This window comes from Triticum urartu, chromosome 2A (genome assembly GCF_056163025.1).
Source record: "Triticum urartu cultivar PI428250 chromosome 2A, HENAU_Tu73, whole genome shotgun sequence".
Classification (NCBI taxonomy): domain Eukaryota; kingdom Viridiplantae; phylum Streptophyta; class Magnoliopsida; order Poales; family Poaceae; genus Triticum; species Triticum urartu.
The window spans coordinates 616,072,125-616,098,030 of NC_141874.1; the positions used below are offsets into that span (position 1 = coordinate 616,072,125).

Genomic DNA, 25,906 nt, shown 5'->3' on the forward strand with positions numbered 1-25,906 from the left:
ACTTGATTACCATATCCGTTGAAAAGGTTTTGAAGCATCAGGGGGATTTTCAATAAGTTTAAGATATATTCTTTTATTTGAGTATCTCTTTGCCGCTGTTGATGGGCTGGCAACGGATGATTTTCAGCAAGAAATTCTAAGCTATTTGGTTTACGCTAATAGATTAGCACACCTGGCGAATGCAGTGGGTTTCCTGGTCGTGCCCGAACTCGTTCTACCTCTTTCCCTCTCCTCCTGACATGTTTTTGGAACTTTGTATTTCCGTTCATTTGCAATGGAAAGGGGTATAGCCCGGTTCGAAAAAGATTAGCACACCTGTGATTTCTAGCTAAAATGGGCTGGCACCGGGTGTTTTCTAGCTAAGAATTCTAAGTTATTTTGTTTTAGAATAGTAGATTTGTTTTTATTCAATGCATTTATTTCAAATAATTAGCAGACCTACAATTTCCAGCGAAAAATGGGCTGGCACTGAATGTATTTCCAGCTAAGAATACCAAGTTTATTTGCTTTTACACTAGTGGATTACTACTTTTTATTTGCTGCATTTATTTCAAAATGATTAGCACAATTATATCACGAATCTTCTATTGGATGCACTGCCAATGTTAGCGTTCCAGAAAAATCAACTGCAATTACGAATTAAAACTTGCTAAATATATGCAAATAGTACTAAGTAGATTGGAGTACTATTCCGTCAATCAGGCCGTTGGATAGCTTTCCGAGGTGGAGTGTTCCCATCCCGACCGTCCAGCCAACACTCCCCTCTGGCGTCTCGCAAAATATTCGGCTGTCAAAAAAAAAAACTTCAGATTTAGACGAGGCGCCTCTTCGTCCGTTTCCATTCGCTACCAACCCAGACACAAAGCCCCAACCATGCCATCACGGCCACGCGCTCCAGGTTCCGCCGCCGAGATGGGCGCCCAGGAAATCCCTGCCCGGGGCGGCTCCCCTGCCCCTCCCGTCACCACCAAGCACGACGCGTCCGGCACTGGCGAAGCCCAAAGCGGCCCCGTCCGCTCCCCGGCCCCGGAAGGAAGCGACCGCCCGGTGGAGGAGGAGAACTCCCCCGCGGAAATCCCTTGGTACGATAAAATTGAGAACATAGATGAGGGCTACCGCCTGTACTTGAGTTGCATACGCATGGTGAATGGCCACCAGATGGTGGTCGTGCCGGAGGGCGGGCTGGACGCGAAGCTGGTTCCACGGAAGAAGGGTGGGGAGGAAGCGGCTTCCCGTGCTACTTCAGGGAAGAACAGCTGCGGCTTTGGGAAGAAGGAGGAAGGGAAGGGGAAGGTGGCGGCGATCGCCACGGGTGGGCCTGCGCTGAAGTCTCCCGTGGGCGATTCCGCTACGCATCCGCAAAAGGTAAAACCGCTTCCGTTTCCCCTCTCAACTGAAAAGTTGCCGCTCGCCTAATGCAGAGCAAGCACATGTTACATATACCTGTGCGAACAGATTCAGAAGGAGAGGAAGAATGGATGGAAAAATGGTGCTAAGAAGATGAAGGTGGCGGAGAAAGAAGAGAACCCGTCGGCAGAGCCGCATCTGGAAACACTCAGCACTGCGTGGGTAAGAATTTCTTATGCTTTTTCAATTGTTTTTTCCCGGCCAGCACTGTTTGTTAGTACTAGAGCTGTGGTTTGTGGTTTATATTTGTGCACGGTTGTGGGTAGACATGCAACATAAGAATCTATAAGTATGTTAGAATAATACGGAGTAGTAATATAGTATGCCTTATACCAATGAGCGTAAATGATGTTGATGCAAACCTACAACATGTATGGAACTAAAAGTACTTAGGACCATGGCGCGTGTATTCATCACGAATTAATCTGGTGGTTGCTGGTATCAATATAAAAGTACAGACACCTATGGAGTACTTAACATACCTTGTCTCGGTAAGTAGCTGAGTTAGGATTTAAGACTATACTAAAGAAGATATACATTTTAAACTAAAAGAAAGAAAATTTATTTGGCTAAAAAGAATTATTTTTGGAGAAGGGGAAGGGGAATGTGGAGCCGAAGCTGCCTATGGAAACACTGAATACTATGAAGAGGAAAAGGAAATCAAGTGATGTCCAAAATGCCGAGTCTCGCACTGCTTCAGTGAGAATTTTCTATGCCTTTATGTTTTTTCCTAGCCTGCACTATTTGTCAGTAGAGCTTTCGTTTATAACTTTATATATGTGGTTGTCGGTAGATGTATCTTGTACCACATAAGAGTCTACAAATATGCTAGAACAGTAGTATATCGTGTACCAGTGTGCCAAGCTGATATTGATGCTTCCTGCAACATGTGTGAAAACTACAATACTGCATTCTAAATCACGTTAGTTATGAATAAATGAAATTTGTTGTATGCTTGTTAAATATGGAGGGGCATTCATGGTCAAAGTTGAATTTTGGATTGCGGACGGGCCTTATTCATTGGAACAAAGGGAGTACTGAAGAAGAGAAATGCATTTCAAACTAAAAATAAAAGAATTTATTTGGCTAAATAGAATTAACTTAAGTATTTTTTTTCTACTCTGTAATTTTTTTCCTCTTACATAATATCCACACATTACAACCCTTTCCTAATACTAAAACAGTAAAGAAATGTTAGCATCAAGGATATGGAAACTAAAAGTATTTAGGAGCATGGTGTGTATCTGTTAATAATTATCTAGGGCTCATTGGTATCAATATTTAAAAGTACAGACACATATGGGGTACTTAACATACCTTGTCTCGGTAAGTAGCCGAGTTAGGATTTAAGACTATACTAAAGAAGATATACATTTCAAACTAGAGAAAGAGAATTTATTTGGCTAAAAAGAATAATTTTTGGAGAAGGGGAAGGGGAATGTGGAGCCGAAGCTGCCTATGGAAACACTGAATACTGTGAAGAGGAAAAGGAAATCAAGTGATGTCCAAAATGCCGAGTCTCGCACTGCTTCGGTGAGAATTTTCTATGCCTTTATGTTTTTTCCTAGCATGCACTATTTGTCAGTAGAGCTTTCGTTTATAACTTTATATATGTGGTTGCCGGTAGATGTATCTTGTACCACATAAGAGTCTACAAATATGCTAGAACAGTAGTATATCTTGTACCAATGTGCCAAGCTGATATTGATGCTTCCTGCAACATGTGTGAAAACTACAATACTGCATTCTAAATCACGTTAGTTATGAATAAATGAAATTTGTTGTATACTTGTTAAATATGGAGGGGCATTCATGGTCAAAGTTGAATTTTGGATTGCGGACAGGCCTTATTCATTGGAACAAAGGGAGTACTAAAGAAGAGAAATGCATTTCAAACTAAAAATAAAAGACTTTTTTTGGCTAAATAGAATTAACTTAAGTATTTTTTTTCTACTCTGTAATTTTTTTCCTCTTACATAATATCCACACATTACAACCCTTTCCTAATACTAAAACAGTAAAGAAATGTTAGCATCAAGGATATGGAAACTAAAAGCATTTAGGAGCATGGTGTGTATCTGTTAATAATTATCTAGGGCTCATTGGTATCAATATTTAAAAGTACAGACACATATGGGGTACTTAACATACCTTGTCTCGGTAAGTAGCCCAGACAGGATTAAGACTGTACTAAAGAAGAGATGCATTTCAAACTAAAACAAAAAAATGCTAAATATTTTGTTTAGAAGGGGAAGGACAAGGTACCGACGATCATCACGGGTGAGTCTGCGCTGAAGTCTCGTGTGCGCGATTCCACTACACATCCGCAGCAGGTAAAATCAATTCCGTTTCCCTTCTCCAATTAAATATGTTGCCGTGTGCTAAAGCAGAGTAATCACATGTTACATACACATGTGCAACCCCGCAAAAAAAACATACACATGTGTAAACAGGGTCAGGAGAAGAATGGAGGCAAAAATGGTGCTAAGATGATGAAGGTGGTGGAGGAAGCAGAAGAGATTGCGTTGAAGGAGCTGCCTATGGAAACACTGAATATTATGAAGAGAAAAAGGAAATCAAGTGATGTACAAAATGCCGATTCCCACACTGCTTCGGTGAGAATTTCCTATGCATTTTATGTTGTTTTTTCAGCTTGCACTATTTTTCAGTAGATGTAGATATATATGTGGTTCTATCAATATGCTAGAACAGCAGTACATCATGTACTACCAATGTGCCTAGCTGATATTGATGCTTCCTGCAACATGTCTGAAAACTATAATACTACATTTTAAATCTCGTTTGTTCTGAATAAATGATTTTTTCTATACCTGTTAAATATGGAGGGGAGTTCATGATCAAAGTTCAATTTTGAATTGTGTGAGGGCCTTATTCGTTGGAATGAAGGGAGTACTAAAAAAGAGAGATGCATTTCAAACTAAAACTAAAAGAATTTTTTAGGCTAAATAGAATTCATTTAACTATTTTTTTCTACTTTGTATTTTTTTCCTCTTATACATAATACACATCACCCGCAAAAAAAACATAATACACATATTACAACCCTTTCCTAATGTTTTAAAACATTAAAGAAATGTTAGCATCAAGGATCTGTTTAATGATGTTTTCACTTGTTGCCTTCGGTGCAATCGTTGTTGGTTGTTATATATACCTCAAGAAAGTGGTCTAGGGAGGGAGGACTGGCATGAGCCATGCCATGCTTTTAGCTGCCTCGAATAAATATCATGCAACTATATATGTGCTGATTTGGATGGAGCAAAATTGCATCGAGCCAGGCCCAATGAAGCCTGCACGCTCGCTTTCATCACATTTTGTTGTTTAGTGATCCAACATACGATCTCTCTAGTATCCTAGTAAACATATTGACTTCATGGTGCTTTGCATCTTTCAGCACACTTTGACTAGGCAAATACGGCAAGTTGAATTTTGTAGACGAATATAAAAGTAGAGTTCTATTTCTTATGGGAATTCTTAAACATATTACATGTCTATTTCTGACCAATCTGCATCTTTATGCATAGTCATGTGGTTTCCTTTTTCTTCTCTTAAAGTTTCAAGTAATGAATTAATATGTGATTCTGCTTTTTGTCGCGCTTCCAGACTGACAACAGAAAGCCACAACTTCGGAGATCTGCTCGACTTATGCTCAATCCGCCTGAAAATGATCATAAGTAGGCTATAGAGTAACGTCTCTTTTTGGAGAATCAAAATAGATTGCTTCATTCCAAAAAATTCCTTTTAACTTGTTGTTTGGAATTGTTCGAATACATACAATGGATATGTTGGTTCTCGGATTTTACAAGCACCTAGTTAGACCATCTATTAGTCTATTGGATATGGTAATTTTTTCTGAGTAATTGGAAAGATTGCCACCTTTCAATTAGAAGAACATGGTTGTGTTGCAGTTGTTTCTATAAGCGACTATTTTGGGAGGTATGGTCGAGAAACCTATCGCATGGCATGCGGACTACAAGAATTTTGCATGGATATCTGCCAGAGCTAGGTGCACCACCTCCTGATAAATCATTCTCTGTCCATTGTAAACTAGACGATTCCTCTCTTTCCAGGCATTCCATAGTGTGTAGATCAAATTCCCATTTTGCACCTTCAAACTTTGCTCCCAAGGGATAGCCAGGTAGGCCTCCCACCAATGGTTGACAGATTGACCACGATTTGTCAGCATCAGCGGGGGCATGGCAGTCCTGGCATTCACCGCCTTCCATACCTCCTTCGAGAAGGGATAATCCTTGCAAAGGTGGCATAGTGCCTCATTTATCGATAAGCATAAGTGAGAAACCAGGCTATAGGGAAAATCCTATTTGCTAGGTTCTCTGTCATCGGGATTCTACCATGCAACACGAGCCAGACGAAGAGCTTGCGTTTGGGAACGGTTGTTTCCTTCCAATCCTTCCCAGGACGACAAGGTTGCACATGGGCAAGGGTATCTTATACACAAATTTGGTCAAGAATTAACCTGAGGCCATGGATGGTGTCCACGCGGTTAGTGTCGATGTTGGTGTTCTACAGAAGCTCCAAATGTCAACAAATTCCCGCAGTGGGTAGGGGTGCTGAGACATGCGACAACTGTTATCCACTTGCCCCTCCCCCCGCCCCCGGAGATCCTGGTTTGTCCTCCAGTTCTTCCTAGTTGCGATCTTGAAAAGCTCTAGGGCACGGTACAAAGTGTGGAATACCAAATCCAGTAGTCTTGTCAAAAACGTATCTACTGCCATCGCCGACAGTGATTGTGATAGAGGCACGAAATGGATCCATGTCCGAGTCGCTACAAGGCAGATCTGAACCCACCCAAGGGTGCTCTGGGTCATTCCATTGGAACCAAGGCTAGCGCAGGCACAAGGCTCCGTCGAAGCGGTCAAGGTCAGCATAACATGGGTTGTTGGCATGCATACATGGATGGGGCTGCTGGCAGGGCCGGCCTTGAGCATGTGCAACCGGTGCGGTTGCATAGGCCCCCCACAGCTCAGGGGGGCCAACCCATGTCAAAATTGTATAGTACTATACTAATATTATATGCTTATATAATTGATCACCCTGCTATTTAATTTCCAACCCACGCCCATGATGCAGCCTCCACCACACAACAACACTCTTAAGCCCAAAATGAAAGAAAGCAATGGGCCCTTGAGGCCTACGCGTGGCGAGCTTTCGATGCTGATCCTAAAAATAGTGCAACAAGCATTGACCAACCACTCCAACCATAAGGGTGTCTTTGTTAAAGTTTTCTATTTACCTAAAAAAAGTTAACATTTCCTATGTTATTTATGGAATAAAAAATTGTCTGGAAATGAAAAACGCAAAAGGAGAGAACAAGTAAAGGATTTGATAGAAGTTTTCAACCAACCGTTCCAAGTGTTATATATATGCTTATTCACAAAAAAAAGTGTTTTTATGCTTGGATGCGATAGTAATTAGTACTTTGATATTGATTAACAATTCAAATACAAAGAAAACATGCTAGTATTTCATAATTTTGTTGTGTGTGTAAAAGGTCTCTTTGTTATCTTGCACCGAGGCCCCTCACATGCCAGGGCCTACCGGTGATAATCATGCTTAGATAACTATACAAAACTACATACAATGCATTGAAAATGAACTTTCATGTCCTGGTGATAAACTCTAGCTTTACTATTTGATTAACATATTACCTATCAACACACATACACAAACTTATCGTGGCCCCTTGCTTCCTATGCACGCTAAGGCCGTCATGGATACAAGGGATGGCTTATACTTGTGGTTATGTGCTCGTGTACTGCAACATGGGTAGGATTTGATCGATAAACATTGTCATGGGGCCATCATGAGCGCAGGTTATGTGCGGCCCTCTAGGTAGGGATCGGTTACGTGGTTCCAAAGCTCCTTGTTGGATTCTTTCGGTGGGACCCTTTTCCAAACAAAGGTGTTGATTAGTTTGATGCCAAAGATTGTTCAGTTATGGCCTCATAAGGTAGAACTGGCTAGTATTTTACTATTGTATATGTACCATGTTTTTGTATGATTGTTCTCGCGATCTCATACACTTCATTGTTCATACCTTTTTTGGGCGAAGTGATGCTTCACAACTCTCATGTCTATATTATGATTGTAGCAATGTTGGCATAAATATGAAAGGCCAAATCAAAAAAACTTGAGAGTGGCTCCTTGACTATTGTTACTTCCAGAATTTAGGGGCTAAGGCTACAATGTTGATAGAAACAGACCCTAAGTCCATACCATAATGCACCATAGACAAAGGAATATATTAATTTTAGGCACATGAAAAAATTAATCTCCCAATCCTCCATTTAAGTTGATATAATTTTTTTACCATTAAATCCACCCATACAATTGCACTTCCATAAGATGTCACTCTAAGGTACAAGAAAGTTACCTCACCGCCCAAGAGGCGTAAACCCTAGCCCCGGAGATATATATCAATTATTCATCTTGTGCCGCTCAAATTATGTCGATATTTGTAATGCTCACTAAAAGTAGTCCTCAACATGCACTATATGACTTGAAAACCTTCATCATTCCTTCCTAAATCCCTTGCCTAGAAGGTCTAACTAGTAGTCAACTATCCGGTAGGGTAGGGATTTGACTCGACTTCGCAAGAATTACAGTCACCCATGTTTGAGTCCTTGGACCCCCTTGGGTATGCATCTTCTTAATTACGAAGTACTAGAGCTCTGACCCAATTGTCCACGAATAAAATTATAATGTCACTCTTGGAAATGCCTCGTGGTAGATTAGCTTTTGATCCATTCCCTATTTGGTCTCATAGGTTCCTACCATGGCCTTTGCTGCCAAGTTATCACTTGCTTATACCGTTATATGATTGCTTAGTTATTCCCATGCTCCATGAGGAATTTAAGGCCACAACACCAATCATTTGGGGGCGTGACAACAAATTGGTAGTTTTTGATGGAATCGAGACAGCTTTGGATACATTATGACAAAATGTATTGCCGATCCATGTATTTATGAGTGAATATACACATAAATAACAACATAGTTGTCTGTTGAATACGGGAATCTGGACATTTACTGCCACCATGTACCTACAACATTTCACTCATGTTAGGACTCGGCGCGAGTTTGAATTCAGGAATGGCAAAAAGGACAGATGCTTTTCCAATGGTAAAGACGAGCACACTAACATTAAAATAGACAAAATAATGGAAAATTATCCATAGATACCATATTATGCATATCAGGTTTGCTGAGAAAGCGTATATGGTTCGGTTTAAAATCTTTGGGTTTAAATCATCCTTCAAATATTTTATTATATTGTTGGTTTTAGTTATTATTTGAGAGCATTTAAAATAATAATTCTCACATTCAAAACTCTCATGAATCATGATAAATTCATTGTTTCACAGGAATTACGTGGTGTCGGTGTTGTATGGCCTACTCATATCATGGAGAAGCCAGATTCAGAATTCAAGGAAAAGTTGATGCGTCTTCTCCGCAAACCATTTAGCCAGAGAGAATACATTGTGCTGATGGACAAGGCTACGGCTCGCCTTCCGGCAACAAAGAAAAAGCTAACACGCACTGGCGGTGAAGTACTACAACTCTAAACATGAAAGGGAACCATCACATTTTGATTCTCATCCAGGTATACTTGCTTTTATACTACGTATATAACTTGTTTTGTTCATTGGATTTATGTTATATACTATTCCCCTTATTATTTCTGTGTTGAAATATCTTTTTGGTAATTATTGCGATCACATGGCTAAAGTAACTTTTATACATAATGATTATAGGATCAAAATCATTTTCCATGCTTAATGAACACTCTGCCTTGTTATTTATGAAACAATTTGTGCTTGTTTTTTCTCGCAATTTTCATTTTCCTTTTGAACCTTGCAACTTGCAAGCCAACATTGTGTTTTTTCGGTGATATATTGGTTTACAAGACTGTTAAATCTATGTCAAAATAGCTTGCTTGAATCTAGGTGAACATACGCTTTCTATAGATACACTTGAAACCCCTGCACGCTTAGGTTAGCAGGACTTTAGAACAACAAGCACTGTGGCATTTTCATAATTGTGTTGCACAAATTGTCATGTAATTCTTATTTTCTTCTTTGATAAAATACAAAGCTTGCATCTCGATGAATTGGTAGAAGAGAAGTGGTTGTACTAGCCTTAGAGAGGCCACAGCTTTACCCATGCAACACAACACAATTACATTATGTCGGCGCAGAAGTCCAGCTGCGCTGTGAGGGAATGTGGAGGAATTTTAACAAATACCTAAATTAGAAATAGTTTGCTGTGGAGTACTATATACTGATAATGGGTTGTGTTTGACTTAAAACTTGACTAACCTTAACTTTCAGCGTATTTGCAAAGGTCATCAACATGATGGCAGTCCAAAATTAAACTCCAGCAGGTTTATTTTATTTGCTATAATAAATGGCTTTTTTTTGCTTGAGAAGTTACCTTTCCCAATAAGACGAGAAAGTAGTACCAAATCATATTGGTATCTGGTTTGAAGTAATGTGGTATGTGGCAGTTCAAAAAACACTGATTTCTTACATGGCGTAGTATTAATCAGCACGTGTTTTATATTTATAACTCCAGATCTTGCGGAACAAGTAGAAAGCACCAACAAACCCAATCAGCTAGCTCTGTTGCGTGGATTTTTCTTCTGGATGGAGGTAACCTCATTCATACCATTTCTTTTTTTTTGTTAATAACCCTTTTTTTTGCAAATAAATTGCATGCCAGCATGGTCTCAAGCCTCGAACAGTAATGGTTCTAATGGCTCCACCTGTTGTTAAAGAACTGAAGTGATATTTTTTTTACCTGTTCCCAGTTAGAGCAAATATATTTCTTTTGGTTTAGATTATTTTTTATTAATGGAAGCAGCCCAATATTGTCCTGTTGAAGATCACGCTGGTATGATATCATTCGTAGTTAATAAGTTTATTTGCAGCAAACTATTAACAGCCACGGTGCATCAATATCAGTTTTTCTTGTTGCCAATTTTGAAAATTCATGGCACAAAGGAGTAGTTCAAAATGGAGTAACTACCGTGTGATTTCTTCATATTGCTTGATTGTTAATAGTATGTGCCAACTTCTTATATATTACTCCCTCCGTCTGGAAATACTTGTCCTCGAATTGGATAAAATGAATGTATCTATAATTAAAATAAGTCTAGATACAACCATTTTGAGGACAAGTATTTCCGGACGGAGGGAGTACCTCTGTTCCGAAATAAAGTCGCTGGGGGAGTTCAGTTTACACTCCCCCAACGACATATATTTAGGTACGGAGGGAGTAGATGGATTTCCCTAAAAGATGGCCAATTTTCCCTAGCAATATATTAAATTTTCCCTTATTTGGTTAGTTAGGCCGACTGCCCGCCGACCTGTGTCCTAACAATTTACTCTCTTCCTTTGTAGAATATTTTGCATCAGGACCAATTCGTTCCATGGATAGATGATTTCAAACAGTACGAAGTTACTATCATAGAAATAGATTGAGATCACCTGCAGAATTACAGAAGAGTTTGTCATTTCTCGATTGGAGTGGGAAAGCCCCAGTTTCTCCTTGTTGAATTAGTTTGGTCTCCAGTGTGCATCTTACACTGGTCGCTGTTGTTATTTTCTCTGCAAAAACGTAGAGCTGATGCTACGAGAAACTAGTAGCATATCTCAGTACTCAGGACTCCCCAAAATAAATTATCTTCAGACAGGGGTATACCCTATTTTTCTCAGCTTTTCTTTCAGATAGAAGGTTTATGGACGACAATGATGTTGTCAACAGACAATGTATTGTTTTTATATATGGGCAACTGCAGTCATAACTTTGGAATGTTCTGGTTCATGCTTCTTTCTTATGGAACAACAAGTGTGTACCACTCGTCAGCTAGCAGAGTTGTATTCTACATCTAGGGCTGCTTTTGAATTTGACGCGGGGTTTGCCCATGCTGAAATTGAGCACTCTAGACCTCAAGTTGTACTTTTTTTGAGAGAAGCTCGCCAAGAGGGCATGGTGCTCCTGAAGAAGAATATGGTTGGCTCGATTATTAGAAAACTAGGGCCGAAGAAGGGAAAAAGTCCATTTTAAACCTTGAACCTGTAGAGGTTGGGCGAAATGAACCCCAAAGTCGAAATCCCGGTCGATTGCACCCTGAACTATGCAATCCCGGTCTAAATTGTACCCTGGCAAAGTCGAAATCCCGGTCGATTGCACCCTGAACTATGCAATCCCGGTCTAAATTGTACCCTGGCATTGTTTGAGGCATAAAAGCGCTGACGTGGCAAATATCAACCTGGATTCATCTTGCGGGCCAGCCCGTTTTAGTTTTTTTTCATTCAAAACAAAAAATTACGGCGCGGGGTTGGCTCAAACAGAAGACCGCTCGCTACTGATCGATGCAACTAACCAAACATGCGTTCTGTTCACTTGGTCCCTTTTCTTTTCTTTTCTCTTTCTATTCTTTCCTTTTTTTTTCTTTTCTTTTTCCCTTTTTTTCTTAAATTCGTGAACCCTTTTTTAAATCGCCGAACTTTTTCCAAATTTGCATATTGTTTTCAAATCCCGTAATTTTTTTGAATGCTCAAATTATTTCAAAGTATGTAAACACCGGTGGCCATCTTAGTAGGAAATAGCAAAAAAAAAAGAACCTCGTGAACCATATTTTCAAAAGAAAAAAGTTCATGAATTTGAAAAAAAGTTACAGATATAAGAAAAAGTCAATGGATTTGGAAAAAAGTTCACGGACCCATTTGGAGCTATTGAAGTTCAGGCGCACAAAAAAATTCAGAAAAAGTGCTAAGCGAGCGACTCAAACTCACGGCCACCTTCTTGTTAGAAGATGGAACTTGCAACCCGAACCAGTGAGTTCAACTGATGTATTCACAGCGTGAAGCTTTAAGTATCAAACTTCTTTTGAAAATTTCTGAATATTACGCAACGAAGATTTTGTACTATCTGTTGAATTTTTTTTAATATACACTGAACATTTTAAATTATACGCAATGAACATTTTTAAATATATGATGAAAAATTTAGGAAAAACAATAAATAATGTGTGGAAGAATATTCAAATATGCGTTGAACATTTGTAATATACTTGAAAATTTTTGAGCATTCAAAAAAATTACAGGATTTTAAAACAATATGCAATTTCGAATAATTTGTTGAAAAAAACGAAAAGAAAATAATAGAAATAGAAATAGAAACGAAAAAAAACAAAAAGGAAAAAAGCCAAAGCAGAAAAACCGAAAAGAAAAAACCAAATAATGAACGAAAAAACTGTAGCGGTAACTTGTTATAGCAAGAGAAGAAAGAAGGTTTATAAAGCCAACATGTTTTTTGCTTTGGCAGCCTTTGTATATTGGATTGATATATTTGTGCAAAACACACAATGACATGTGGGGATAGTTTGTCATACATACATACACTAGCTTACGTACATGAATACATATGCTACCATAACTCGCCACTGTACAGGTCACATACACACACAACACACGTGTACACGTACACGTACACACTTCATAAAACAAATTCATGCGATAAAACCGTACACAAGACACACATGCGGCATGCAAAAAAAAGGTACACTAACATCACACGTACACGCACACACAACACATGTACACAGCATACACACACATGCGCGGCATACACGGCCCACCAGTCATTGAGACAAAAATATAAAGGAGACCACTTTAGGAGGCTTTGTAAAATTATAGCAAGTAGCCTCTCCACTTTGCAAATATACAATGTCTGGGTGCAAGTATGGCAAACTTTGTAAAAAAAATGATGAAGGACCACTTATACAAAGGCTGCTGGAGGCGGAGGTTTTTTAGAACAGAGGAGGGTTTTTGGCCAAGATTGCTAAAATAGCAATTGAATGCAAATATATAAAGGTTGTTGGAGATGCTCGCAGTGGGACCGGTGGACACTATGGTTTCATCAACATCTAAAAATTAGAAACATCGACCTAGTGAAAGAACCCTCTATACGAATTGATAGAGCGAAATATTTGAACATCTCGATGGAGTGAAACCGCCACTTTTTTTTTGCGAGTGACATTTTTATATTTTTCGAGAACATACATGAGCTTTGCAATCCTATATATTAAGATAGAAAGCAATGCGTAAGTTACAAGAATTGGTCTGAAAAAGCGCCGGACAAATCCATGACTGCCCAGACTATCTACCGGGAGCGATACAAGAAGGGCTAGTTAGAGCATCTTCAGCCGCGCCCTCAACAAGGCCCCCCAGGCGATTTTTTGGTCGCCGACGCCAAAAAATCGGCCCAGTCACGCCTCCAAGGGCTCAATTTTCGCCGGCTCGGGCCGAAAATGACGCCGGTGGACCCAACCCGAACCCGGCATGCTGGGGGCGCTCGGGGGTGCCGGGCGAATCGTTTTTGGCGCGAAAGAGCCGCGGGCCCTCCTTGCCAGCGACTCGTCTCGCTTCGCCGCTTCGTCGTCCTCATCGCCTTGTTTCCCGCGGCGAATCAATGCCAAAGCTGCCGCGCGCTGCCGCGCCGGTCAGCCTCCGCCATTGATGCCTCACGGGCGGCGCAGTGAAGGCGTGATGATGCGCGTCCCCGCGCATGCCACGCGTAGACGAGGCCGCCACGCGTGCTCACGCCGCCTCCGCCTATATAAGCCGACCCCAGCGCGTCGGTGGCACGCACAGAGTCCACCGCCGACGCGCCCTATCTCCCCTTCCTCCCTCTCCCCTCGCCGTCCCAGTTCGTAAAAATGTCCGAATGATTCCCAGGCGACGGCGCGGCGGCGAACGGCTTCGGCCGCCGCCACCTTCACGAAAACGAATCTCGGCTCCTCTACGAGGCCGAGTACCCGGTCCCGCCGGACATGCAGGTGCCCGGGGCATGGAGAATCAGCGCCGGCGGGGTCCCGGTGCCACCACCGCCCACCGGGGCGGCGCGTCATGCGGAGATCGCGCGTATTCGCGCCTCTCTGCCACGGGCGGCGAGGGATGGGCCGCGCTACGTCCCCGACAGCCCGCTCTGGGAGCCCTACTTCCGCCGTCGCCACGCCGAGCAGTTCGAGGCCACCAACGGCGTCGTGCCCTCCGGCAGGCTCAACTCCGAGGGGCGGCGCCGATGGTGGGGCGTGCCCGGCCGCACGCTGGAGGCCGTCCTCGAGTACATCGAGGGCGGCAACACGCCGAGGCTGGAGTACCCCTCCCCGCCGTCCTTATCTCGCCGCCGTGGGAGCTCGTGGACGCCGAGGCGCATGGACCCCGGGGCGTCCTCCTCCTCGTCCGGTCGGTCGACCGGCTCTCCCTGCCTCCGCCCCGTCAAGCCGGAGCCCCAGGACACGCCTGTCAGCCGGCGCACCCGCAGCTCCGATATTCGCATCGCCGACTCCACCCCCGCTTCCGGGCGCCTCGTCCTCGTCGCGCCCAAGCCGGGGCCCAGTCTCCCCCCGGAGTACGAGGAGATAGCCCGGCGCGGCTTCTCCGACACGGACGCCCTGCGGTGGGCGCGCGACGACTACCTCCAGACGGAGATGACCCGGCAGACCCGGGCCCTGGAGGAGATCGCCGCCCGCAAGCGTGAGCGCGAGGACGAGCACGGCGTCATGATCCTCGACAGCGACGACGAGCACGGCGTCATGATCCTCGACAGCGACGACGACGAGGACGCCGCCGGACCGTCCAACTCGCCGCGCCAATCGGGGGAGGGTTGCAGCAGGGACGGCGGCCATGACGACGATGACAACGACGATGATGACGACGGCGGCGACTACACGCGGTTCTACAGCCTTCTCGGCATGTAGAATTGTAAGGGCGGCCGCCGGCGAGGAGCGGCGAGGCGAGCGAGACGGCAGGCGGGCCTAGTAGTGTGTTTTTTTTTCTGTAAAATACTTTAAATATATATATGAGCGGGCGTGTTTGTGCTGTGTTTTGGTCGAATTTGGTTTGAAGTCGCCGAAATATGCATGAACTCGCCGTGTTTGCGCCGTTCAAAAAAATCCAGTGGACGCCGCGACTGGGTGGCATCACGTCCCCAGCATGCGTTTTTTGCCAGTGCGCCCCAGGGGCAATTTTTAACGGCTGGAGATGCTCTTAACAACTCGCTCTAGGCTACCGTTTCCCATCTTCTTCCACTCGCGCAAAGTGTCGCGGTCCTTGAGGACAAGTGCCGATGTGAGGAGGGATTTGTTCTTGAAGATCCTCCTATTTCTCGAGCCAAATGCAGTGGGAGGGTGCAAATGATGACTGAATCGATCCCTTTTTTCATCTTGGGAGGGATCGTCTGCTGCCATGAAGACCACCACGGGAGAATGTGATCAATCGAAGAGGGCACGAGGTGGATGATGCCAAGCCAGTGGAGCACACCAAACCAGACTTCGCGGGCGTAAACACACTGAAACAGAGAGCTCCAAGGCCGACCAGGTGAGAGCATGACAAGTTTTTGCCTGCCATAGCCATTTGGTTGACTGGCTTATGGCCGTGCCCAAGCCAAGCCAACGAGGGCATTGGCTAGCTTTTGACCGGTTTTTAGTTTGCCATATAGAGTTTCCAGGAGTTCCCTTCAAAAATCTGCTATCGCTGTACATCAGCCCTTTTTTATCTAATGAAAAGTTCCTCGTAAAAAAGAAGTTTGGACTTAAACTCTAGCTCCAAACTACAAAGAAGACAAACAATTTTCATCAGTTTTTACTTCTGCTTCGGGAATCAGATTCTCTAGCACCACAGCAAGAAATGCTGAACAGAGTTGTGCCCTGATGAAATCAAAGATGAAAGTGAAATTGCAAGGGTGCCGCACGACTAGACCAAATCCATTTTCAGAGTACAAAATCAAGTTTAATTAGGTCATTTACGCTACGTCATGTGATGCATTGTGATGCGGACATAAGTTGAATGTGAGATTCAGTGCCCTCAATTTCAACATGAGAAATGCATCAACTGATCAATAGCAGCTAGAATGCTAGATCCCAGTTGTAACCTAGAATGTATGCAGTTTCACAGGGAATGATTTCTCCTTTCACCAGTTGAGCAATATATACATTTATTCTCCCAAGAGAAAGAGCAACACAAGCAGGCTGCTACAGTACTTATTCGCACACTCCATATATAAAATGATAAAAATCAGATATTCTGTACTGAGAATGGTTTCACCCTTAGGGAATAATCTCCACAAAAGAGAAGATGGGTGAACTAAGGCAATGGGTAATCTAAGTCCATCAATGGAATAACCTCTTGATCTTTCAGATCATCTGTCCATGGCCTGAATTGATCCTCGTGTGCACTATTCTGCAAAAAGAAAGTGTAAACTTCAAAGTTTGCAAATATCTTCATGCTGCCAAGGTACGTATGTGATAGCATATACTCCCTCCGTCCGGAAATACTTGTCTTAGAAATGGTTGTATCTAGACTTATTTTAGTTATAGATACATTCATTTTATCCATTTCCAAGGACAAGTATTTCCGGACGGAGGGAGTACTTCCTCCCTTCCACAAGATAAGGTGTCTGTTTTTTCAAAAGTCAAACTTGTGCATGTTTGACCAAGTTTTAAAAAATATATCAAATTTGTATAGTTAGATACATCATGAAATATGTTTTCGTATCTTATTTATTATGTATTGCTTATTATGTTGATATTTTATTCTACAATCCTGGTCAAACATACATATGTTGACCTTCACGGAAATTTATGCACCTTATATTCTGGGACGGAGGGAGTAGTATAGAACAAGCATGCGATTAAGATAGTGTATACACTAATGCTGCAACTACAGATTTCGTTATAATTGGTATCAGGCCCCCTAACCTGATCTTGAAATGGCAGTATTTGAGCTGCATGGCAAACTAATAGTCTATCCATGACACATCTCCTTTATATTCTACCAAAAGAATACATGTGCTCCAGCTGTGACAAACTTATTTGTGTATATAAAAACTACTAGTTCATTGTAGGTGACCTAGAAGATTTTAGGTTTGGGCCTTTGGATTTAGATGGAAATGTGAACGTTGCAGACATGACCACAATTACTGCAAACGTATTATTATAACTTATAAGAGGTAAATTAGTATTAAAGGATACCTGCAACCAGAAGAAAAATCCACGCATCAGAGCTAAACCCTTGGAAAAGCTAGTGTTTGTAACTTGTTCGACAAGATCTGAAGTTAAATAAACGAAGAGTTTTAGTACTATAACCACAACAACTCAGAACTGTTAAAGTTAAAAAAACATCCTTCATCAAACTGTTACAAAGTACTCCCTCCGTCCGAAAAAGCTTGTCCCTCAAATGAATGTATCTAGCACCAAGTTAGTGCTAGATACATCCATATGAGGAACAAGCTTGGGACAAGTTTTTCCGGACGGAGGGAGTAGTAGTTTACATTTAACAAACCCTGGCATCAATATTTCAAATATTCTCGAGGGAAAAATATCAATGTGAATGTGCTAGTTTATACTTAAGTTCACTGCAATACCAAGGACCGTTTAGTGACTTTACAATTGTGCAGTAATATAATCTAGAGAATGAGTGTTTGACTATGGCACATCAACAGTATTAGAATCAAGAACAAACTATGTTCAAACCTTTGATTGCTAGTTGAGCTGCCCATCAAAAGTACAGAGTAGTCCACAACATACTAATACATACATTTACAATGATGCATAGCCTATACTGCTCTGGAATTTCAGCACTGCAGGATAAGTCGTGATATTGAGGATTGTTAAACAACACAGCAGTGTGTCGTCAAGCTCAGTACAGAAATGTCCATGAAGGGTAATAAGTATAGTTCAGCAGAATTTACTTTACCCGGTTGATTTATTACGATAACAATAAGAAACAAATTTCTGAAGGGAAAGATGGCAAAAGGCAGTACTATAAAACAGGTGACACAAAAGATACAGTACTTGTCAGTGTATACCCATGATAACATACCAGGGTAATGATCAAAATATGAATTGCCCATCTCCTCGGTAGGGTAGAATTTTGCATCATTGCGCACCTGTCGCAACTTCACTAAAGGAGTACGAATAGAAGCCATGTCAAACAGCTTAATATATTCTTTGCGGCTAAATGGCTTCTGAAGAGCATCCATCAATCTTCGCTTGAAGTCTGAATCTGGCCTACGGTTGATATGTGGAGGCCATATAACATCTGATCTATGTGACTACAAATTTGTAGGAGGCGAAAGGAGAAGTAAATCACACATGGTAGTTAACATACAGAAAGAAAAAAGACAGCCACTACATACATGTAGTATGTACAGCTTATGAACTTTGGTTGAATCTTTCTAATATTATTATGAAGTTCAAAGATGGTGCTTAATACCAATCAAGAATGTCTCAATTTCAAAATGTAGATTAGCTTAACATTTTTCAAGAAAAAACTTAGATTATCACACTCCTAGACTGTTGTACAGGTAGATAGAGTGAATGACTATTGCGTTATATTAAGTGACTGACAATGAAGAATCAACAAAAATGGCAAAGTAGGGGAGATATATTTTGATCACAACTGCTCGAACAGGATGGTGTGATGTTCCAAAGACATGAATGTTTCTACTTGTTCGGGAAAAATGGTTGATCCGTTTCTTCAGAACTACTGATATCCGAATATATTTTCTAAAACATATATTCCATACTGGCACGTGCTACAGAATTTGGAAAATGGAAACAAGGCACGTGCTACAGAATTACTCGTATGATTTCAAATGTCAATTGACAGTTGACCTATCTACCATACTGGCACTGACCACTTAATTACACACTGATCAGTTCGAGAACAGGCGAACAAGATAAAATTGTTTACACATTGATCAGTTTTAGCATCACAGTAACACATTGATCCATTTCATTATCCAGCAGTAATACACTGATCAGTATTGTCCAATAGTGTGAAAACGTAACAACAATAGGTATCAGAGATAACAGGAAATTCTCACCGAAGCAACGCGAGGCTGAGCATCCTTGCGCCCAATATCTTCCTGACCCTGCATCCTTTGACGAGGGGCTGGATCTGCACGCCAGTCGTAGGCGTTCGGGTCCGGCATAATTACAACCGGTACATCTGAGTCGACCGCCTGCTCCTCTTCCCCCGAGGAAGCAACGGCCGCATCTTTCTCCGATTGCTCCTCGACCCCGCTGCTGCCTCCAGATTGCGCGGCGTCCGGGTCCGGCTCGTAGTCCACAACGACGCCCCCCATCTGGAGCTTCAGGCGGTTATTCACCACGCACGTGTGGTGCAGGAAAATGCGGTAATCCTCGTCAATGTCGACGATGGAGTCGATCCAAGAGGGGGGCGCCTCCACCGACGAGTCCCTCTCTTCCGCCCGGCGGTTGGCGCTTGCGCCGCCCGGGGAGGGGTCCGAGACACATTCGCCGTCGGAGATGGCGATGGGGGACTCGTACCTGATGACGGGGGCAGGGGAGGCGCCGCCCGGCGGGAGCTCGAGGACATAGGAGCTGCCTTCGGTGCGAAGGTGGCGGAGGAAGTAGAGGTAGTCGGGGTCGAACTTATCGGCGGAGCAGTCGCCGGCGGCGAAGGGGGAGGGGAGTGAGGGCATCGCGGGGCTTGGGGCTTTGGGCTGGAGGCGACTGTCCGAAGCGGTTGTGTCGCCTTCGCGGCGACTGGCCTGCCTCTCCCACTCGGGCTCTCGGCTCATGGGAATATGACGCGATTCGGTTTTTTTCTAGTAATACTTCTGCCTTTATAATTAACCGACATAAGCTCGGAATGTCATCTGAAATTACACCCAACACAAAGTCTGGGGGAACACCCCCATCAAATCTTACAAAGTTCATCATCCACATATACTCTAGCTAATTTATGCGCAGCAACATTCAAGGAATGTCTAGCCCAAGAAATTTTAAACTCGTTTGATTCATTTTTTCTGTAGTTTGTACATGGGTTTTTTTTTCTTTTTTTTATTTGCATGGGTTCTCTTTTTTAGTTGCATGGGTTCTTTTCAAATATCATGTTTCCGGGACCAGCCCTTTTCAAAATTTACCAATTTTGTTTGCGCGGGAGTGAATGCAAATATCAATGGGAATTACATATTACTAAAAAGGATTATTTGATGTCAGATTTTGAGGTTAAAAACAGACACCCTCAACTATATCGGATTCTGATCAAACGCATGGCAACTTTTCTGTTGATTTTTACAATACATGGCAATTTTGACCGTAGAACATGGAAAATCCTTATATTGAAGCATGCCAATTTTATTTTTTTCGCATGGCAAATCTGATCATCGGAATTTTAGCGCTAAAAATCAGATGTTGGATTTTTAATATTTTTGTACTAAAAAAATGAGCAATCTGGTCTAAATGTAGATGATATCCCTCCACAAAAGGTATATCCTTTAACGTTGGGGAGAACTTTATATTACTAAGGGATTTTTTTAGATGCCAACTTTTTCCACTTCCCATTTTGTAGCATTCTTGTTTACTAGCACAATGTCCGTGTTTTACTATGAAGAAAATCTTTTAATTGTCATGAGATAGGGGTGGCTAGATCGAGCAACCGTGAGGACAAGGGTCGTCCGTGATAAACATGATGGGTTGTTTGAGGGTAGTGTTCTTCAAGACATTAGCTCGATATGGGATATAATCCTGAGTTAATTGATCCCGGTAAATAGTGCTAACATCACATTATTGGCTCATTATAAAAAATTTAAAAGTAGAATACAATAAATAGCATTACAATAAATCTGGAATACGATAGTAGGAAGTGGACCAATCTAGAGTAAAAACACCAACAATCATGGTCCCGATACGTGATACGACAACATTCGGATGGTGCCGCCCGATGGTGCAGAGGTCGCGTCTTCCACGACTCTGACCGCCATCAAACAAAACACCCACCAGAATATTGTTGACCTGACAATGACAAACTGAAGTTATGCTGCTATGCTATGACGAGTGTGTAATCCATGAGAGGAGAGTCGACAACGATCACTTAACAGGGCACATTAAATGACGAAACCCTTTTATGTGGCTGCAACACACCTGAAACAGGACCAACAAAAATGGTGGATTGGTAGCTTATATACAAGCTTGTTATGATGAGAATGCTCGTGCTGGAGGATGAAAGAACTTAAACAACAGGTGTGTGCTTGACATGTTTTGTGTTATTTTAAATAATTTGTTGTTCCTTTTTTGATCAAAAGGGGTCCCCGCCCCCTATCTCATTTATTTAGAGACATTAGAACTGAGCACCCTCCCAACCTTGTTAGGCCACTAGCATTCGAAGACGACCGTTTTTATGATCTAACTAATCATGGACGTTTGATCTCCGTTGAGTTTAACCCCTACTGTTCTCATGAAGTAGGCATTTTTAGCCGTTTGATTTCATTTGTCAAACGTTTCTAACCATCCAATCTAAAGTTAGCGCTAAGCTAGTCACAAATTGGACCTAACGTCGCAAAGGGCAGCTACTCCCCGTAGCTATTTTGGACTTCTGTGGTTAACTGGGCTAGTTTTCCTGCTCGGCCCTAGGCAGCAAAAGCCCTCTCATACATTCGCTCCCGTTCGACACAGTAAAGAATCAGCGGGCGCTCCTAACCGGCGCTCTCAATGCATGTTCCTCGTACTGGCGCCCGAAGGCGATGCGACTGGGCGGCCCAACAAAAAATCAATCGATGCAACTAGTTTATGGGTAGCGCGAAAAGCGAAAAAACAACCCAAAAATGGTTCTCCTTGAGGATCAAACTCGCGCCGTGATAACAACGAATGAGTATGGCTAACCACATGACCTACAACATGCTACTGACCAATTCCAGGGCAAGTTTTTTAAGTACATTTGTAGCCATGCAATTTATTACACATATACATGTCTACTGTAGCACCTTGATTATAAATTATTTGAAAATATTTTGGAAAAATTTCATGAATTACAGAAAAGTTCATTGGTTTTGAAAAAGATTAACCGAATTTTAATTTTGAAAGAAATTCATGATTTTGAGAAAAATTCCATCGATTTTGAAAAAAATTATCCATTTGAAAAATTGTTCACAAATCTTGGGAAAAAATTCACAAATTTGAAAAAAAGTTCATCAAAATTCAAAAAAGGTTCATTGATTTGGAGAAAAGTTCACCGGTTTTGAAAACAACTCATCAATTTTTTAAATAGTTCACAGAATTGGAAAAAGTTCGATGACTTGGAAAAAAGATCATGAATTTTGAAAAAAAAAGTTTATCGATTTTGAAAAAGTTCACAAAAAGCAAAAAAAATCATCAAATTTGAAATAAAGTTCATCAATTTCGGGAAAATGTTCATAGAATTTGAAAGAGTTCATCAAATTTGAAAAAGGTTCATCGATTTAAAAGGAATATTCATCAAATTTGAAAAAAGGTTCATAAAGTTGAAAATAAGTTCATCAATTTTGAACAAGTTCATCTATTTGAAGAAAAACTTTATGAATTTGAGAAAAGAAAGAAAAAAGGACAGAGAAAAAAATAAAAAATAAAAGAATAGAAAGGGAAGAAAGATGAAATAACGGAAAAACATATATGTAATCACACTGAGTGATTTGTCAGGGGGTTATCCCATTGTCCCCTCAACACTTGCGCTGGAGGTTCGGGCCCCAGCTAGAAGCATTTTTTGCACTTCAGATTAGAAAATAGAAAAAAAATGTGAAAAGGGCCGGCCCAACATGAGGATGTGATCGCTCGACATAGAAACGAATTGGAGGCGGCCAAGAGGATGCGTCGTGCGGTCGAAAGGGGACGGATGGGGCGGGCGCTCGATTCAGGCGAAGTGGACGACCTACGGTGGGATCCAGCCTACGCGTGCCGCTCGCGAGGGAATCCAGCGTGAGGGGATCAAACAGTGCTAGAGTTCGATGCCAACGGTTGTCTGCTTAATCGACCGCTTCGCAAAGGTATGGAAAGGTGAGGGCGCCCCGGCTACCCTGGCCTCGCGCTTATATATCTCCGCGTATCGTTCGTGCATTCTTCAAAGTTTGCCATGTCCCCCAGGTTTGACAGGTTTGAGTGAATTCCAGTTTATGTGTGTTGTTTTCGCTATATTTGCAGAGCTACTTGGGGTTGCACAGAATGTGATGTTGGCTAGTTACCTACATATGCTCTGTGTCAATACCCAGGTTCTCCTCTCTTCTTCCTTTGGCAGTAACGCAGTAGCATCCAGGAGCTATGTTTCTCCGATAGTTCGCCCCTTTATCTTCAACTCTGTTGCATATTTCCCTTCCCCACTACAATGCCTTCGCACTCAATATTTGTACCGATGCAGATTTCTGCTCTTAATTTGTTGCAGTTATTGATGCCCAAGTGTTCGGAAATGCTTCAGGCTTGTTTAACAAATTTCTTGAGGTGTCTCTGGATTTTTTTTGTTCCTGAATTCTGAAACCTGGGATCCCAATGGCTGCTAGCGGTTTAGTTAGTGGAATGTCATATTAATTTTCCATATCCAGTGTGTTCATATGATTGCATATTTTCCATGCTTATTTGTTTGTAATTATTCATGACAAGCTACTGCCGGCTATTATTGTTCCTATACATACGCATGAGGTTGTTTAGGATGGTAGATCCATATGCGCAAATAAGTATTGTTGTACATGCACGTGTGATGTGTGTTATCTGACCGTGGTGTAGATGCTCAATTCACATAATATTTATGCGTGTAATGAAATCTCTTACCAGTTTTTGTACATTGGTCTTTTATTCCAGATGGTTAGTAGCTTTGTAAATTCTACCTTGCAGTTTAATAAAAAAATCTACCCTTGCAGCAACTTCAAATATGAACGGGGGCTATTCGATTGTCTTTCTGCATATGGAACATTTTAGTTAATTGATCCCTTTGTTCCATTGCTATTTGGTGCTGTCATACTCGGCAATGATTTGGATGGTGTCATTATAGCATGTCTGGCTTTTTGCTGTCATTTACATCAAAGTGACGTATTTGAAACTATTTTATTGCAAAAATCTCCTCTTCGACCACTAACCAATATGTACAGTTAGCTCTCATGTTCATCATTTTGCAAAAATCTTACCATTTACATTCAAATAGATGGGCGCAGCAATGCGTGGCATCAATGATCAAGTTTTTTTTTATTAAAACGAGGTCACAAAAGCAACATGACTGTTCACAACACTCGAGCTAAGCTTAGAGTAGCTGAGTCAGATCCTCCCAACACATAGGAGGTTTTATGATAGAATTCAAACATAATAAGCAACTCCATTTATGCGACCAGAAAGAAAAAGCAAGACCAGGGCTATCTATTACATTTTTCTTCATCAAGGTATCTTCTTTTTTCACTCAGAATGAGCTCGTGGGATATATCCCTTTTGTGCCCTCGCTCAATCAATGCTTTGTATGTTGGATCTAGATTGGTGTGTGCGGTTTTCGTTCAGACAAGTTGTTTTTGATTCGGGCCACAGTGTGGCGCGGCCCGTTCTTTTTTCTATGAGTTTGGCCTATTGATTTTTTTCATGGGCTCTTTTTTGTTTTGTTTGTCAAATGGGCCTTTATTTTGCGCTTGGACGGTACCCGAGTGGAATGCGGTTATAACTCATCAGATGACGCTCGATTATGGAAGAATCGTCCCCCTTCACAGCTTCTCGGAGAATCTTCAACTCCCATTCGTGGCTATGATTTTCGGATGGGAGTTGAAGATTCTGAAAAAAGCTGGGGAGCGGGCTGATTGTAGGAGAATTGGCCAGAAGAACTTGCCTGATATAGGGGAGAAAGTGCAAGTAGGAGTGTGTTTTGTTCTTTCTTACACAATGCTTTTTCTCATGTGTGTTTGTGACAGTGGAATCTGTAGCAGAGCACATGTCCCCTTTTTCATCATTTTTTGTGCATTTTTTAGTCCACTACTTTTCACTAGATTAACTTTGTTTGGTTTTTCCTATGCTCAAGGTGGATGTATGTAATGTTTTTACAACAACGTGCGACATGTCCATTGTAGTATATATGAATTTCCTTTTTCCTTTTCGTTGTTTTCTTATGCTCAAGGGGAGGTATGCTAAAACTTGAGAGTAAAACTACACCTAAACCGAGCTCTACCATGTCCCCAACAATTTTGTCCGTCGGATTTCGCATTTAGATCATTTTTGGTCGTCAGATGTTCGTTTCAGTTCCAATTTACCGCGACCTGGTCCGCATGTGTTAATGGGCCGCTATTCTTGTGACCTTTTTCAAGACATGTGGTCAATTGGGCTTTATTGGGCCGCTGTGCAAGCCTAGAATATGTCAAATATTACTTCATAGATTTTTAACAACACATGTCTTGAAAAAAGTCACAAGAATAGCGGCCCATTAAAGCCCAATAAAGCCCAATTGATCACATATCTTGAAAAAAGTCACAAGAATATTTGACATCGTAAAAAAATTGACCACCACTCTATTACTTAGTAATTTTAACAACACATTTATATTCACCTTTCAACATTTTTATTTAAGCACAAATATATGAAAAATTATATTATTATATCGTAAAAAAATAGACGGGTGCGTCAATGCGTGCCATGAAAGATCTAGCGATCTAC

General features: G+C 41.7%; 2 protein-coding genes across 2 annotated transcripts; one reads left to right on the forward strand and one right to left on the reverse strand.

Moving 5' to 3' along the window:
* The first annotated feature begins 821 nt into the window (after nucleotides 1–821).
* Nucleotides 822–5,246, forward strand: LOC125533794 (uncharacterized). Its single transcript, XM_087544565.1, has 7 exons — nucleotides 822–1,365; nucleotides 1,456–1,569; nucleotides 1,999–2,106; nucleotides 2,833–2,940; nucleotides 3,654–3,740; nucleotides 3,861–4,022; nucleotides 5,029–5,246. The coding sequence occupies exons 1-7, from the start codon at nucleotides 874–876 to the stop codon at nucleotides 5,101–5,103; spliced, it is 1,146 nt and encodes a 381-aa protein (XP_087400691.1). The 5' UTR covers nucleotides 822–873; the 3' UTR covers nucleotides 5,104–5,246.
* An 11,155-nt stretch (nucleotides 5,247–16,401) lies between these two features.
* LOC125539216 (uncharacterized) lies at nucleotides 16,402–20,060 on the reverse strand. Its single transcript, XM_048702595.2, has 4 exons — nucleotides 19,342–20,060; nucleotides 18,336–18,567; nucleotides 17,486–17,562; nucleotides 16,402–16,694 (listed from the first exon to the last, which is right to left on the reverse strand). Exons 1-4 carry the CDS (start codon nucleotides 19,960–19,962, stop codon nucleotides 16,599–16,601), a joined length of 1,026 nt encoding a protein of 341 aa, XP_048558552.1. The 5' UTR covers nucleotides 19,963–20,060; the 3' UTR covers nucleotides 16,402–16,598.
* Between the last annotated feature and the right edge of the window lie 5,846 nt (nucleotides 20,061–25,906).

Excerpts from the sequence above, each read along its gene's own strand:
- LOC125533794 (XM_087544565.1), top strand. The coding sequence starts at position 874 with ATGCCATCACGGCCACGCGCTCCAGGTTCCGCCGCCGAGATGGGCGCC. Across the intron at positions 1,366-1,455 it reads CCGCTACGCATCCGCAAAAG|ATTCAGAAGGAGAGGAAGAA; the intron begins GTAAAACCGCTT and ends CTGTGCGAACAG. Across the intron at positions 2,107-2,832 it reads CCGAGTCTCGCACTGCTTCA|AAGGGGAAGGGGAATGTGGA; the intron begins GTGAGAATTTTC and ends TAATTTTTGGAG.
- LOC125539216 (XM_048702595.2), bottom strand. The coding sequence starts at position 19,962 with ATGCCCTCACTCCCCTCCCCCTTCGCCGCCGGCGACTGCTCCGCCGAT. Across the intron at positions 17,563-18,335 it reads ATATTTTGATCATTACCCTG|ATCTTGTCGAACAAGTTACA; the intron begins GTATGTTATCAT and ends ATTTAACTTCAG. Across the intron at positions 16,695-17,485 it reads GATTTTTCTTCTGGTTGCAG|AATAGTGCACACGAGGATCA; the intron begins GTATCCTTTAAT and ends TTCTTTTTGCAG.